Genomic DNA, 16,019 nt, shown 5'->3' on the forward strand with positions numbered 1-16,019 from the left:
ACTAAAACATACAGGATGGCGTTCCTCAAAGACCATGGTTGGGAACCACTGACCTAGTGGCCTTCTAAGGTTGTATGTTGAAGTTTCAAGATCATAAAAAGTAAAAGATTATTTAGACACATTTAAAATGCCTTCACTTCACTTATTACCCAGTGGAAGTGTGTGGAGGTGTATGACTTTGTGTTTTTGAAACCATTAGTGAAAAGGCCAGACCTCAGGGGTATCTGAGGCAGGCTTGAAACACAAGAGTCAGGGTGGCTTCTGGGTAATACCAGATGGCTAGGCCTCAGACTGACGAAGCCTCTTGGACGAGGGGCGAAACGTTTCTTTTTAACAAAAAAAAATGAAGTCCAGATGACATGATTCAACCTTTTTTGTTGTTATATACCTGGATGACTGAGAAAACAAACTTTGTGTGTGGAGGTGTGTTTCTCTGCATTTTCTCGGTATTCCTGAAAAATTTGGAATGCAATTTTTGAGTCAGAAATTTGTAGTGTCGTTACATAAGTGTAACAAAAAAACAGTTGCCTCTGGGCAGTGGAAGTGCAGACACCTGTACAAACGAAGTGTACATATGTGTCTTTCGTAAGGTTTTGTCATTGACTGTGTACACATCTGTGCTTCACTCAGAAGCTGAGCTGCAGACGTAAAGACTCTCTTTACGTTGCATTTGTTCAGCTGCACTTTCCAAGTGAGGTGTGCTGCTGAGGTGTGGCTATGTTTGTTTGGGGTGTAGAACTTAACCACTGTAATCAGTAGGATACACGATGTTGTATTTTTGGCTGATATCTGATACCAAAACAGATTTTTTTTTCCCCTAGACCTACTTACAGAGACTACATAGCTTTCTCTGCTGCTTAAAATACTACATTATTCTGCATGTTCTTTGTCAATTTGGCATTCTACCAAATGCAGATGCCAAAAAGGGGGCTGAAAATGATGTAACACTTCAACTTAGATTATGTTTAATGTCAAGTTTATTAATGACATTTACTCTCTCTAACACAATGACAACACATGAACAGTGCAAAATTTGTAAATTTTCACAAATCTAAAAACCTGTTCACAAGCGACACGTGAAAAGCGCATAAGTAGTAGTGCATTAATAGATATACTTTGTTTCTTAAATTAAAAATGAACTTTAAACAGAAGCCTTTTATATCTGTGAGTTATTTTGATGGAATGGCCGATGTCCAATATTTAATTTTATCACTAATATCAGACGATACCGATACCATGCCGATAATATCGCGCATCCCTAGTAAACAACAAAGTTTCATTCCACAAATTTATTGATTTGTTCACCATCTGAAGATGTCTTTTTTCTAATGCCCTCCAGCTTTAACAATGTCGGCCCATATTTTCTCATTAAGCCAAAGAAGAAGAAAGAAGTTTTAAATGACAAGTTTACAGTCACCTAAAACTATGGCTTATTTTTATTTGAAAGGCTGACACAATAAAAATGTGGGCATGGTGGCGCAGAGGTTAGATGATGGGCTTGTGATCGGAAAGTCGCAGGTTCACCTCCCGGTACCGTCAACATTAAAATGTGGGTGGAAAAGGTGAAACACCCACACCTCCCTCCACCCTCCTTCGCCCCACCCTGGGCCCCTGAGCAAGGCCCTTAACCCCCACCATCAGCTCCCTAAACAGGTCTCTCTTGAAAATGAGTTCTCATGGCTCAATGAGACTACCTGGATAAATAAAGGGTAAATGAAAAAAAAAAAGTAAGCACTTTGGACTTTACTGGAAAGAACATTTAACAAATTACAGCTATTTATGGTTGTGTAGAACCCAAAATTTCAGCCATTTTAAATGAAAAATTGTCTTTTGATTGAAAATAATCTGTTGAGATTGAGACAAAAAAGCTTTTAGTGCAACTGAAACAGGCAGCGCATAAAACAAATTCACAAAGCATGCAGCCAAAGAAATAATTTGATATATTCTATGAAATTGAAACTGTTCCAAGTAAATTTTGCTAAATAAAAAGGTCAAAACAACCACACAAGACAACAATAATAGATGATTTATATATTTTTTTATGTTTAAGAAAAATCTCCCACAGCATCCAAATGAAAGAACTCCTTAGAAGCTACTTTAAGATAAAAAGTGACACTTCACAGCAAATGCAGACCATATTTTTGATGCATCTTAAGTTTCAGATATAGACAAACTAGATCAATCTTTGTCTAAAACAATTTAAAAACCTGAACCTTTTTTATTATGTTAACATTATTTATGATGCTTGAATTTTTTTGAATAAAACTCAGATCAACCTGAACCAGAATTAATAGGAAAACAAAAGATCAGTGATTTATTCAAACTCATAAGCACACATCAGCCGGTGATTCGACTTCAGGTCGACAAGTTTGATTCAGGGCGTTCACACCTGGCAACTCAGACCCCAAAACCACTTTGAGGTCAGATGTCACTCACTGTGTGAAAATGCATGTAAAGCCACATCACAGAGTGAGCAACAAACTGGACATCTGTAGGTCTGTAGATGTTTCTGTAGAAGTTACAATACGTTCAGACATCTGAACAACACTGAACAAAAATATAAACACGACACTTTGAGAAGATCTGTGTGTATTTTTGTGATTCTTGTGTCATCTGTCCTGCTCTACTCAGTGTTTCTCCTTCATGTAATCAGCTCCTGCCTCTGCCACCTGTTGTCCATCCCCAGGTGTTCGTGTTTATCTCGTCGTTAGTCCCTATATATATTCTGCGTTGCCTTGTTGTTCCTCTGTCGGTGGATTATTCCTTGTGGCGTCATGTTCTGTTCCCCGTCTGTGTCTTCTGAGCTAAGAAGTGTAAGTTTTGCTGCCATGTTTGTTTTTGTTATAATTATTTATGTATACTTCGAGCTTCCCGAGTTCTGTCTGCGCTTTGGGTCCGACAAAGTCCAACAGATCACGATATACTTTTGTTTTTGTTCCCATTTTTCATGAGCAGAACTCAAAGATCTAAGACTATTTCAGTGCACAAAAAAGGCCTTTTCTCAAAAACATTGATCACACATTTGTGTAAATCTGTGTTACTGAGTACTTCTCCTTTGCTGAGATAATCCATCCAACTCTCACAGGTGTGGCATATCATAAGGCTGATTGGACAGCATGAGTATTGCACAGGTGTGTGTTAGGCTGCCTACAATAATCTCAGCCTTCTTCTCCATCCCAGAACTCATTAGACTGTAAACCCATAAAATTAATGAAAAGGTGCAAAGAGTAAAAAAGAATTCCATCCATCCATTATCTTTACCTGCTTTTTCCTTTTTGGGTTGCAGGGGGTTACTGGTGCCCATATCCAGCAATCACTGTGTGAGAGGCTGGGTACACCCTGAACAGGTCTCTAGTCCATCACAGGGACAGAGACAAACAAGACATACAACCATTCACTCTCTTACACACACCCAGGGACAATTTAGAGATGCCATTCAGCCTAAGGGAGGTTGGCTTGAAACACAGCAGTGAAGGCTACTTATGGGGCAGATCTGGATGGCAGGCCGCAGACTGACGAAGTCCTCTAGATGGGGGATGAAACGTTTATCACTTAAAGAAACTGGTCCAGATGACACGATTGAATCTTTTTGTTGTTATCTACCTGGATGATTGAGCTTACAAACCTTTTACAATCTGTCTAACATGCATGTTTTTGGTCTGTGGGAGGAAACCGGAGTACCCCGAGAAAACCCACGCATGCACATAGAGAACATGCAAACTCCATGCAGAAAGGTCCCGGGCCAGGACTTGAACTAGCAACCTTCTCACAGAGAGGCAACAGCTCTACCAACTGTGCCACCGTGCCATGTAAAAAATGATTGTAGAATAAATGTAAGAGAACACCCACAATGAAGCTAGGAACCCACACCACCACAACACTATTGTTTCTGTGCAGCTTGGCTTAATTGGCACCAGGGGAAGCAATAAAAAGAGGTGGACAGAGGAGCAACAGGAAACACAGAACATTACAATCAAAGCATGTGCATGCAGCTGAAGATAGAGCTGTTATCTGGCCTGCTTAATGATAGCCTGGGTTCCTCTCTCTGTATAAAGGCAGCTCCATCCTGTTGATGCTCCCAGTAAACACCTTTGCCCTTCAATGGTTCTGTCCACCCCTACTTACTGGTTTCTTGTTCCAGCTGCCAACATCACATAATAGGACTTCTGGGGCATAGAGGGGATTGAGCCACATCTAATTGTCATAATAGACATTTTATCCACAACCAGTTTGGACTGAGCTATGATAAGGGAGCTGAGAAGAGCAGGATGTGCATCCCGCAGTGGGTAGTTGCGTATTCAAATGCTGTGCTCTGATTCATTCCTTGTTAACAATGTGTCTTGTCAGCAGAGGAGCAAGGGACATGAGCAATAGATAAACTTCCTGTCTGCAAGCGTGCCCTCCAAACATTCCTACTATTCCACCTCACAGTGGAATCTAAAGAATCCCTGAACAATTTAAAAAATTTTAAACCAGAGATAAAGCATTATAGATAGAAAATACATGTCAGAATGCTTTCCTAAGACCTAAAATGTCATTGCAATGGATATATTAGTTAATTATTTTAGGTGTACAGTTCATTTTGCCAACTTTATATTGCAAATACAGTAAAGGAAGACCAAATCATGGAGATACAATAAAACAGCCCATTACATGTTATGCTACTCTTGGATTAAGTCACTGCCATGTCACAATAAATGTGGACAGATGAAGGAAAAAGAAAACAGTAGTTAATATTGCAAGAATTAGTTTAAAAAAATACAGTCTGCACAATGTGTAGAATATATGCTGTTATTAATAAATATTAGTGAAATGCACAATTACAATAACATGGCCGCTTGTTTGGTCTAATTATATGATTGAATGCTACTGAGCATAATTTTCAACAAATTTACAGTCCCTTGGCTGGAGACACTGGTGTTTCAAACACTGCACATTCAATCAGCCATGTTGCACTCTGTTTTTGTTTTTGTTTACTTACAGCATGTTTTTATTTTTGCAACTATATTAAAGTGCATGTGATGTGCATATCCTACAAAAAAAGCATTGAAAGAAAATATCTTCATATTTAAGAGGTTTAGCACAATTCACATAATTTAACCCATTTGGTCACATAACTAGCATTTTTTTTTACTTGGAACAGCCAAAGTAAAACAGGAAGTGATATCAAAGAAGAAAGAGTAGCTCTTTAAAAAGGACCTCCCTGGTCTTTGTTCATTGAAACACTAAGATTTCAACTCTGACTCTTTGTCTCTCTCTGATAGTGACTCAAAATAATTTAAAAAAGCATCAGACTCTTTGCTACTCCCCTTTGTCATCACTTCCTGTTACTGCACCTGTGAAAATCTTAATAACTCAACAGTTAACAATAATGTTATTATCTTTTCAAAAATGCAATCAGTTTTTTTCTTTGTTTACAAAAAAATCACAAGCACTTTAAGACTCTCTTTGTAATTTAAAAATATTTCATGACATTTTCCTACCTTCAGACCATTCTGCACCAGCTTGTGAAGGTCCAAGAAAGGCTCTTTGATTAGCTCAAGGTTATGGTTGAGGATCCTGATAATTCCTTCTCGCTCCAGAACAAAAAGGCGCTGAGAGCCGTCACCACAGTGAACCACAGCGACCGGCTGCCTCAGACCACTCAACACCTCCTGGGCACAGTAGCAGTTGTGTTTGTGTTTCCTGCGCAACAGGAAAAATACAGAAATGTCACAGAATGATGGAAGCATTTAATTATCTAATAAAACGGCATAAAAAGTAAGGGAGATGTTCACACTGTAGTATTTAAAATGAAGTTTGAACATGCAGGAAGACATCAGTTTAACGTTAATGTCTTATGACACATGGAATGGAAGTCAGAGGAGAAAAACACGATTAAAACATGGAATAAATAACATTTCTAGTTCAGTAGAAGCAAGCTTGATGCCCCAAAATTATGCCAAGAATCCTACTAAAAATTTGGTTCTGACACTAGTGTTTTATGTGAGTGTACATCTCAAAGAAAGGTGAGTTACTGACTCCGTCAGAAGTTATTTAGACAATTGTAAGTTTCTGTAACTCTGGACTACCGTATTTTTCGGACTATAAGGTGCAATATCAATCAACAGGTCTGTTTTCATACATAAGGTGCATTAGGCAAAACAAGTTATTTTTGACAGAGCGCCGTGTACCACATAAAATCGGTTAGAGGTCAGTAAGCACAACCAAAATTAATACATAAAGTGCACTGGATTATAAGGCTCTCTGTTGATTTTTGAGAAAATTAAAGGATTTCAAGTGCGCCTTATAGTCGGAAAAATACAGTATACTTCCTGACCTTCTTGCCTCAAGAAAGCCAGAGCTGAAATGTATTAAGTGGTAACTACAATGATGCAAGATAAGCATTTAATTATATTATCAAAACTGAACAAAGCAGTGTGAAGCAACAACAAAAAAGCAACTTAGTCCTCTGATGGATCAAAATGGTTAAAATCAAGCTACAAACCTACTGATATCTTCTATTTTCTTATCTTCCAAGTAGTTGGAATCTTGCCCAAGAAGGTGGGTTTGTGGAAAATCTGGAAAACATAAACTGGACCCTCTCCTCCCATAGTACTGGCAGAATTCATCGACATCAGCTTGGAACAGTTCTACCAAACACAACAGATAAAAGACACTTGTTGATAGAATAATTAAAATGTTGACTGTATTGCAATAGTTAAAAAGAACAACTGTGCTTCCTAAATCTTGATGATTCTGTGAAAAGTAAATGGTTCAGTATGTATGCTAATTGAGGTATACATTTAAGTGTCTATAGTGTTTGCGGGGGAACTACAAATGTGCACAAAAATAGTTGACTAGTTACATAAAGGCAGGGGAAAACAGAAGTAATATAATCGACGGATATGCTTGATGACCCAAATTAATCACAGTTATAAAAGGCTGAAGAAAGCAAGTGAAAGAAACATACTGAAAAACATATTATTCAGTGATTAGCAATGTAATATACACTTTTCAGAGAAAACAAACACCCCTTTCTTAGTTCAAATAAACTTTTTCTTTTTTTATTTGTCGCTTGTAAAGACGAGAGTAAAGTTTGATTAATGAGGTGCAACCATTATTATTATTATTATTTTCGGCTGCTCTCTTCTTCAGGGGTTGCCACAGTGAACTATTCGCACGAAGACTTGATGTCCTTCCTGACACAACCACAGACCACCGAGTTACCACAGCCACAATTTTTGTGGAGCAGAGAACTGCTATCTAGGGAGCAGATGGTGGGGGTTAAGGTCCTTGCTCAAGGGCCCAGAATGGGGAAAATGAGGGTGGAGGCAGGTGCAGCATCATTAATGGCATATATAAAAAGCAGGTTGTTATTATTCTTGCCTTAATGAATTTATGTGGAAAATATTTTAATCTTGTTCTTTAGGAAGTCTGTTCTGCATATAAATAAAGTTTTAAATAAATAAAACTAACATTGCAACTATGCTCATTCAGTTTCTTAGTATCTGTCACATGCACACACACAATCAGCCACTTCTTCTATCATTAAGCAGGTCTGTGCATTACTGAGCTGCATACTGGAGCAACTTGTGAAATAAAATAAATCCATTTGTTATATAGGACATAACATCCATAAGAACATTCAATGTGGTATACCTTAAATAACAAATCAAAGATAAGCTGTTCAAAGTGAAGAGCAAAGGTGATCGACATCATGGTGTTCACACGCAGCTTCACCTCCAGCCAGCAGCCATAACATTGTTCTCAAAAGTAAGTGAAATCTGCAGTGGGTCTCAGAGACACTATGCAAATTAAAAACAATCCTGACAATATTGTTTGCTCTAGTTGACTTCTCAGAGAACAGACGAGCGCAGCTATACCAGTGATAAAAACTCCAACAGGACTTTCCCAGTTCCTCCTTTCATCTCCTGCCACACACTGCAAGGGCTTAACGCATCAAATTCTGGAAGTGATAGGATATCCCCTCAAACATCTAAACACAACATGAACATCAAACACATGTAGAACCACACACACACATAGCTCAGGCTATACCGCCCACACTCTTATGCATGCAGTTATCTTAACCATGCTGGTTGGGAACCTTGGGCGCAGGATGAAGGAATGGGTGAAAGAAGATATGATGGGAGGACAGAGTAAGTGGGAGGTCCTGGGAAAACATAGGTGTCAAGGCGGTAAATATCTTTATAGAAACACAAGGGCCAACACAATGGCTATTCAAGGGCCAACAAGAACTTTTAATGGTTGTTGTAAAGGCTACTGTTTCAATTTATAACCTTTGGCTACTGATTTTGGTTTTAGCAAAAGTTGAATTGTACCTAAATTTACTGTTGCTAACTCTCAGTACAAAAATCAAAAGCTAAAATTTAAAAAGTAAAATTGTTAATCCAAAGAAATCCTAATAATGTCACCAAAAGTATGCTAAATGTTATGAATCAAATTAAAAAAAGATTAAAAAAAAAATATATATTAAAAAGAGCGAGACTGAAAAAGGGGTCTGTAAAGAAGAAAAACAAGAAATGGTGTCAGAACTCTGTCCATGTTCCTGGCTCTCCAGCACTAGTTGTACTTCCATCTGGTTATATTCCAAGCCAACTTGGGTGGCCCACCCAAAGTACTTGACATTTTGATGCACTTCAGCAGTTTTACATACACACAACCTTTGTAGAAAAATAAATGTGTCATTCGTCACCACATATGCTGATCTGTGGTGGGCTGAGCCGGGTGAGCGAGAAGGAGCACAGCAGTGGATAGAGGAAGAAGGAATTCTTCTCTGAATTCATCTCTGCAGCTTTTTGGTTTGTGTTACATCTGTCTGTCAGTGCATGCCAAAAATCTAACATCAGGCAAGTCTTCTTCACCTGCTTTCTCTATACTGTGAAACAGCAGTAACCAATGTCATCCTAAAGAAGCTGTCACACAGTCACAAATTCCATCAGTGTATGCCAACATTAAAATAAGGGAAACAGGGCAAACTGTAAGCATATGCTAGGTGTACGTTTTGAATAAGTTACCAGCATGCTGAAGTACGATGTGCCATAGGTTGTCATACGCCAAGGCTAGCCAAAAATTTTGTACATGCACTAAATTTTCTGCATATGCTAATGTGTTGCTGATAAGTTAAGACTACATTACAGGTAAGTTATGCATATGTTCACACTCAGTTCATGTAAGTTACTCATAAGATGACATATGTTGGAAACCAGCTGGGTAATTGTGTAACATATGTAACTTACTACTAACCTATGAGCAACTTGCTTCTAACATATCTGTAGCATACATCAAACATTTTCACATAGGCCTGTCACGATAAACAATAAATCAATTAATCACATGATGAAAGTCATCAACCTCATTTTCATTTATCTGCTTTATCGCTTCTTCGTGTTTCTCTCTTTCTACTGAAGACACTGGATGACAAAAGGCTCAACTCCGATGCTCTTCACTGACCCCTCCCTTTCTCTTTAAAATCCATTTTAACTGTCCAAAATCGCATTTTTGGATCGTTAAAAGTAGCTAAGTTAAGAAGCTAAGCTACAAGCTAAGCTAAGAGGCCGACCTCTTGGAAAAAACCTCTGTCTGGTCGAAACTCCAAAATTCAAGGTTGAAACCCGTGCCTTCGTGTAAAAAGTCGTTTTTCTCTGCAAAAAGCAGCTGAGAACTTGTTTACTGATTTTTAATTAAAAGCTTTATGTGAAAAATGCTATGCTAAAGAATTAAAACCACACTGAGCATCCGCCATTTTGAGAAGTGGAAAAAAATAAGGAGAGATGGCCCATGTCACGTCAAGGGGCCACCCTCCCATTTTTCGTAAAGAGACACGCTGCGCGCTCCCTCACTATCCATCCTTCGGTTCAAACAGTCTTATACTGCCATCTGGTGGTCAAAAAATTTACTACACTCAAAACAAATTAACATTTCTTCTTAAAATTGACAATAATTACTAATTGTCAAATTTCAAACAATATTATTGTTTATCGCAATAACTTCTGAGACAGTTAATCGCCCAGCAAAATCTGTTATCGTGACAGGCCTATTTCCACAATGTATATTGACATAGTCAACATATAGCTGACAACCCTAGAACTTACTGAACACTTACAGATAGCATATTTGCCATTGTTTTGGGGTTCTGCTGTATATAGGGTACACATGGTGAGTTCTTCCTGGACCCATGAGGTGCAGAGGTCATTAGTCATTTAGTTTCTTATCTTTACTGCTGAGGATTTATTATGTATTTTATGCTGTGTCCTTTTCTTGTTGTTTTCTTGTACAGCACTTTGGTTAGCCTTGTTGCTGTCTTTAAGTGCTTTAGAAATAAAGTCGCATGGTATGGTATAGTACGGAGAAGACAGAGATCAGAAGAAAACTTGAAAAGATGAGAACATACTGCCAAGGTGTTTTAACTTGATAGGATCAAGCACTCTGGAGTCACAACTACCTGTGATTGTGCATCCCTTCAAAAGAAATTCTTCTGAAAAGCTAATGATTTGAGGGACATAGTTTCTATGTAGCAAGCCATAGGTACAAGAAAAAAAGTAATGCATCAAAGAGTGTTTTCATGTTTGCTGTGTCAAAGTAGATTTACTCCCTTTATAATCATGTAAGCATATAACTTCAGTGGCAGAGCAGAAAATGCAGGTTTTTAGGTGACACTTTACTCCTGTGGATGACGAAGAGCACTGAAATCATGTTTAGGGTGCTTTTTCACTCAGTCTGGTGAAGACGATCATGGTCAAATTATTTTTACTTAAGTCTGATGAATTGGCTTTTGTCAGAACAAGAGAGAAAATTACTGTCACACCATCTTTTGCTAAATAAATTACTTTTATTCACATGTCAGGAAATGTTTTTTGATGTATTGCTTCTATCTTCACTATTAAATTACTAAATGTTGGCTTACTATTAAAAATTTGCAGATTTTACACAAACAACAACAGCTACAATACTATGTGCATCTGGTGACATGAAAACAAGTAAAATCGATTTATTTGGAGCAATTCAAATTCTAATTGTTTCTTCTGTCTGTAAAGACAGAATGAGGATTCATTGACATGCATCTCTAAAATTTGAAGCAGGGCAGTGATCAAACAGTGACAGGCTCAGCATGTGAGGTCAGATGAGTTAAGAGCTCAAAAAATAAATCTTCACAGACCAGACTACTGATGCACCCCTTCTTGCATAAGTCCAGATCTCTGCCAGGTCTACATGTGTGAGCAGAGACTTGCTAGTTAAAACCTATAATAATTTTGAACCATTTGCAGAAACACACACATTGATTTGAATGTGTCACACAAGTATCTTTTTATTGTGTTCTTATTCTTACTTTGTTTTTGTGTATGTGCTTGTTTGTATGTCCTTCAGGTAGCCACACAGGCAGTGGTTAAAGTTACATTCATTGACATTTTTATGGGTGTAATTACCTGGTATGTGTCCCCTGCAGGTGTAATAGAAATCGCGGCAGAAGTCCTGGCAGAGCCGTGGCAGGTCTGGCCCCCTGTGTGGCATCCTGTCCATGTCCAGTGAGTGGAACAGCACCTGGGCATTGGGGGAGCAACGAGCACACTTGATCCCCTCCAGGAGGTGTCCACATTCTGTGTTGTTAGTGGAAAAAATCTGGGGACCACACACACACAAAAGAGCCAAAACCTAATTAACATTGTGAGTTATTAACTTTCAGCTCATACTTCACATTGCAGAGTAACTAGGGAACAGTTTATGCACTGGGTGACAATATCACCAAAGATGGGAACTGAAAAGCTGAGATCTTTTGGGTTACAAATATATCAACAAATTCTGACCATTTGGAAACCAGTAGGATTTTTAAAGAATAAATCTATAAAACTTGTATGGTTTCTTTGTGAATTCCAAAAACTTAAATTGTATTTAGAAGAAAATATCATTTCTTTAGGTAACCACACACACATATGTCTGATGGAAGTCTTTTGGACAAAAGACGGAACATTTCAACAAAAAGAAACTGTCCAGAGGACCTGACTTAACTTTGTTGGATTTCTCTAAAATAGTTGTTGAATCAAGTGTTTACCACACTTACCTAGGTAAATGTAGAGGTTTAACAACCTGTTAAAATACACCAGAATGCAGGAAATAGCATCTACTTTATTCCAAATTTTCTGGGGGATGACCCAGACCATGCACCAGTGTGCCCCCCCCCCCCCCCCACATTACAAATGCTTCTGACACCCCAGGATCATCAACATAATGAAAAACAAATGTTTGAAAGTTTGTTGTTTCTTGGTCTGAAAAGTCAGACACCTGTGTACGACAAATTGTAACTTAGTTGTTAAATTAGCATTACTGCACTGACATTGTTGCACTTATTCGTAAAGCTAAGATTTTCCACTTCGTATGATTTGAAACCAATTAGCTATGCACTGAGGTTAGACTTATCCTTTTGTTTTGGAGAAATACACAAATCATTTAATTCTCGGCACCATAGTTCTTAATCAAACAACAAAAAAATAACTAGAAAGTTCCTGGAGAAACTTTGATGGGGCCTGCCACATTGTGTCCATTTAAATTTTTTGATTTGACAGTAATATGTGTTGGGATTCACTCGCTGCTACCAGTGCACAAAATTTCAGCTAATTTGGCAACAGATCAATGAGTTATAGTCATTTTCTCTTTCAAGCTATGGTGGCCATCTTGGATTTTTTATTTGGATTCAGTATGTGATGGGGAATGTTCTCAGCTATAACCACAGCAAATTTCAGCTCCGTGTGTATCAATAGCTGAGTTAAAGCCATTTAAATGTAGCTTTGGTGGCCATCTTGATTTTTTTTTTTTTTTTTTTGGGGGGGGGGTATTTTTTTGGGCATTGCTCTCAGCTTTCACCACACCAAATTTCAATTTAATACCTCAAAAAATGGCAGATTTATAGTATTCTTCCTTTTTAGCTCACGTGGCCAACTTGAATTTTTAATTTGCAATCAGAGTCTATTAAGGATCGCTCTCAGCTACCAATACACCAAATTTAATTTCAATAGCTCTAAAAACGTCTGAATTATATCCATTTGAAATTAGCTTTGGAGGCCATCTTGCATTTTTAGATTTGAATTCAGAATGTGTTGTGTATCACTGTCAGCTAGCACCACACCAAATTTCAACTCAATATCTTTTAAAATTTCAGAGTTATAGTATTTTCCTCTTTTAGCAAAGGCAGCCATCGTGGACTTTTGATTTTCTTTAGGAATGTATAACTCGCTCTCAGGTATGACCATACCAAATGTCAGCTCAATATTTCAAACAATACCTGAGTTATAGCCAATTTTGTCTTTTATGAAGTAGCTGCGGCAGCCATCTTGAAACAAAATGGCTCCAAAAGTTAATCAGTTGTAGAGATACATCCGTTGATTACTTTCTGTGAGTTTCAAAATGATCAAATAAGCTGTTCATGAGATGTGTTGCTAAAGACAGACCAAGTTTACACGGTGTTTCTAAATGTGTGTTTCTGAAGTCAGGTCAGATATGTGTGGATGGGTGGTTGGGGGTGGGGGGGGGGACAGTAACACAGATGTAACACAGATGCATAAGAGAAGAAGTGGCTAATGTGGCAAAATATTGATTCAAACAAACAGCTGCGGTGTAAAAACTATAAGGTCTATTGAAAAAATTCTTGAACTGTGAGACAAGAGATTGGTTCACACTCGTGTGGATTTTCACATTTTTACAGCACTACATGTCAAAGATAAGACGAGTTAAAAATACTCCTCACAATCATATCTGAACAAAAGAGTTGGCAAAATTATAATGAGGAAACAAACAAAGGAGATGAGATGATCACACGCTGCCTTCTGAGGCACCTCACAAGGAAACCATAACTTCTACAGCCAAACCAGAAGTACTGGTGGTAAAATGGACTGTAAATGGACTGTACTTATACAGCGCCTTTCTATCTTATTTCAAGATACTCAAGGCGCTTTACAACACAATCTGTGTCCTCATTTACCCATTCATACAGCACTCTACTAGATCTCTACAAAGCTAATTGAACAAATCATTCTAAAGAGACTAATCAGAGCTTTATCACATTCAGACACTGATGGGACACACATCAGAGGCGATGAGGGGTTCAGTGTCTTGCCCAGGGACACTTCAGCATGTGACTGCTGGTGGATTCGAACCCCCAACTCTCGCATTGGAGGACGACTGCTCTAACCACTCAGCCACAGCTGCCCCACTACACTACTGTAGAATCAGGCCGTCAGTTACAATTCCTACATCTAACACAACTTGGGGCAAGAAACAATGAAAAAAGGAAACGAAACAAGACCCCCAAATTCTATCACAGGGATTATTTTGTAAAAGTACAGAAAGAGTTCATCCAAAAGTAATTAGCAGGATTATTTTCATAACAAATTAGCTATATCAAAACACAATGTAATCGGTTTTAGGTCAAGCGCTGCGCTGCTTGGGCAGTCAGGCAGGCTGGTAATGTTCTACTCTGTGTGAGGTCCATGTGTAAACACTAATTTGGAGATAGACAGCCACATCACTCCAAGTCTGGTATCAACAAATTAGCAGTCTGTCGAAGTCAATTAAATTAGGGGACCCAAGGCTAACATATGGACACCTTACACTCTGGCTGCAGGACAAACTTCGATTGTAGAGAAAAAGAAAATGTTTTCAGTCTACAGGTTGTTTGGGATTGTGTAAGTGCGAATGGTGGTGGAACCACTGAGAGAAACCTGATGTTCTCTCCTGAGAGGCACACTGGCATGCACAGAATAAATCTCTCATCAAAGCAACCTTTACTTCATTGTCATTGCCATAATAACAACGGTTATGGATAGCAACGAAAATTTGATTTTGCTGATCACTGTAAACACAGATCTGCCTGAAAAGACTAATAAAAGAAAGTAACAGATAGCTTTAGTTCATCTATCATTAAGCATCAGCACATTCATATTTTTGTATTCCAATTTATTCACGTCAAGAGGACGCTCTGCACTGGCCGTGACCTTGTATGAGGGGTACGCTCCTCCGTCTCGGTGTCCTTTTCTCTCATGTCATATAGTGCATGGGGCAGGCCTGCTCTCCTGTTCTAATTTGCCCATTGGTTCTGTGTGCCATGGGTTGGCACAAGGTCTAGAGAAAAGCATTTGTGTGCTCTCAGCCATGCCCTGCATCCATATGTTGCTGGGATGGACTCCAATGTTGCCATCATCGAAACCAGAACAAGTGGGCCTTTGTTGTGTTTTTTGCTGAATCTGCATCATCCTTAAAAAGGAGAAAACACAGTTCAGGCTAAAAATTATTACGATCCTACATCAGGGCTTAAATTGTTGCAACAGATTTTATAAAACTGGTAGAGCAAATGCAATCCACATAAGAACTTATTAAAGACATTGCCTGCTGAGAGAAAAGAAAAGTACTTAAAAAGCTAGAAAAACATTTGTGAAATGTATTTTATTTCTGTAAATGTGTATAAATGTTTCTTTTGGTTTTTTAATGACATCTACAGGAACGTTTCTAGTAATGTTTATTTCTTTAGTTATGTTGTGCTGATTTTATGTAATTTTATGTCATATCTGGATGGAACAGGATTTGCCATTGGTTTATTATACATCCACAATGTAAAGAGTTGTAAAAATACATCCAGTTCAATTTCACAAAAATCTGTCCAGTGGTTTGTGAGATACATTACCTTACTAACAGACAAATTGAGTTAAATATACTTATTATAAAGTATGAGAAACTAAAAAATATATTATTCTGAGCGTTATCAAATGGAGCAGTTTGAAAGAGTTAATTCCAGTAGTTTTCCTGATATGCAATTCTATAATGTGGGTTCACACTCAGTGTAAACAAAGCACTTGACTGAATCTGTCAAAAACTAAGTGGATGCTTGCATTAGGCTGAGCGAAGTCTGTGCTGGTGAACAAATACAGTAGAATCAGACAACCGTTGGATCTTGGAGAAGACATTTATGTCAAATAAGTATGAATTTGCTGCTCAACACACACACACACACAAAAACAGTGGTTCCCAAC

The 16,019-nt window shown here is 38.2% G+C and overlaps 1 protein-coding gene across 1 annotated transcript in view; it reads right to left on the bottom strand.

Moving 5' to 3' along the window:
• The window catches only part of LOC119423156 (hedgehog interacting protein), a 50,073-nt gene that overhangs the window by 32,965 nt on the left and 1,089 nt on the right, over positions 1–16,019 (bottom strand). The window contains exons 2-4 of the mRNA XM_037690569.1: positions 11,430–11,622; positions 6,488–6,632; positions 5,484–5,685 (exon numbers count right to left, since the gene is read on the bottom strand). Coding sequence (XP_037546497.1) covers positions 5,484–5,685; positions 6,488–6,632; positions 11,430–11,622 — 540 coding nt within the window. The remainder of the gene's footprint in view (positions 1–5,483; positions 5,686–6,487; positions 6,633–11,429; positions 11,623–16,019) is intronic.

The sequence above is a fragment of the Nematolebias whitei genome, chromosome 16, assembly GCF_014905685.2.
Source record: "Nematolebias whitei isolate Nwh7 chromosome 16, NemWhi1, whole genome shotgun sequence".
Classification (NCBI taxonomy): Eukaryota; Metazoa; Chordata; class Actinopteri; order Cyprinodontiformes; family Rivulidae; genus Nematolebias; species Nematolebias whitei.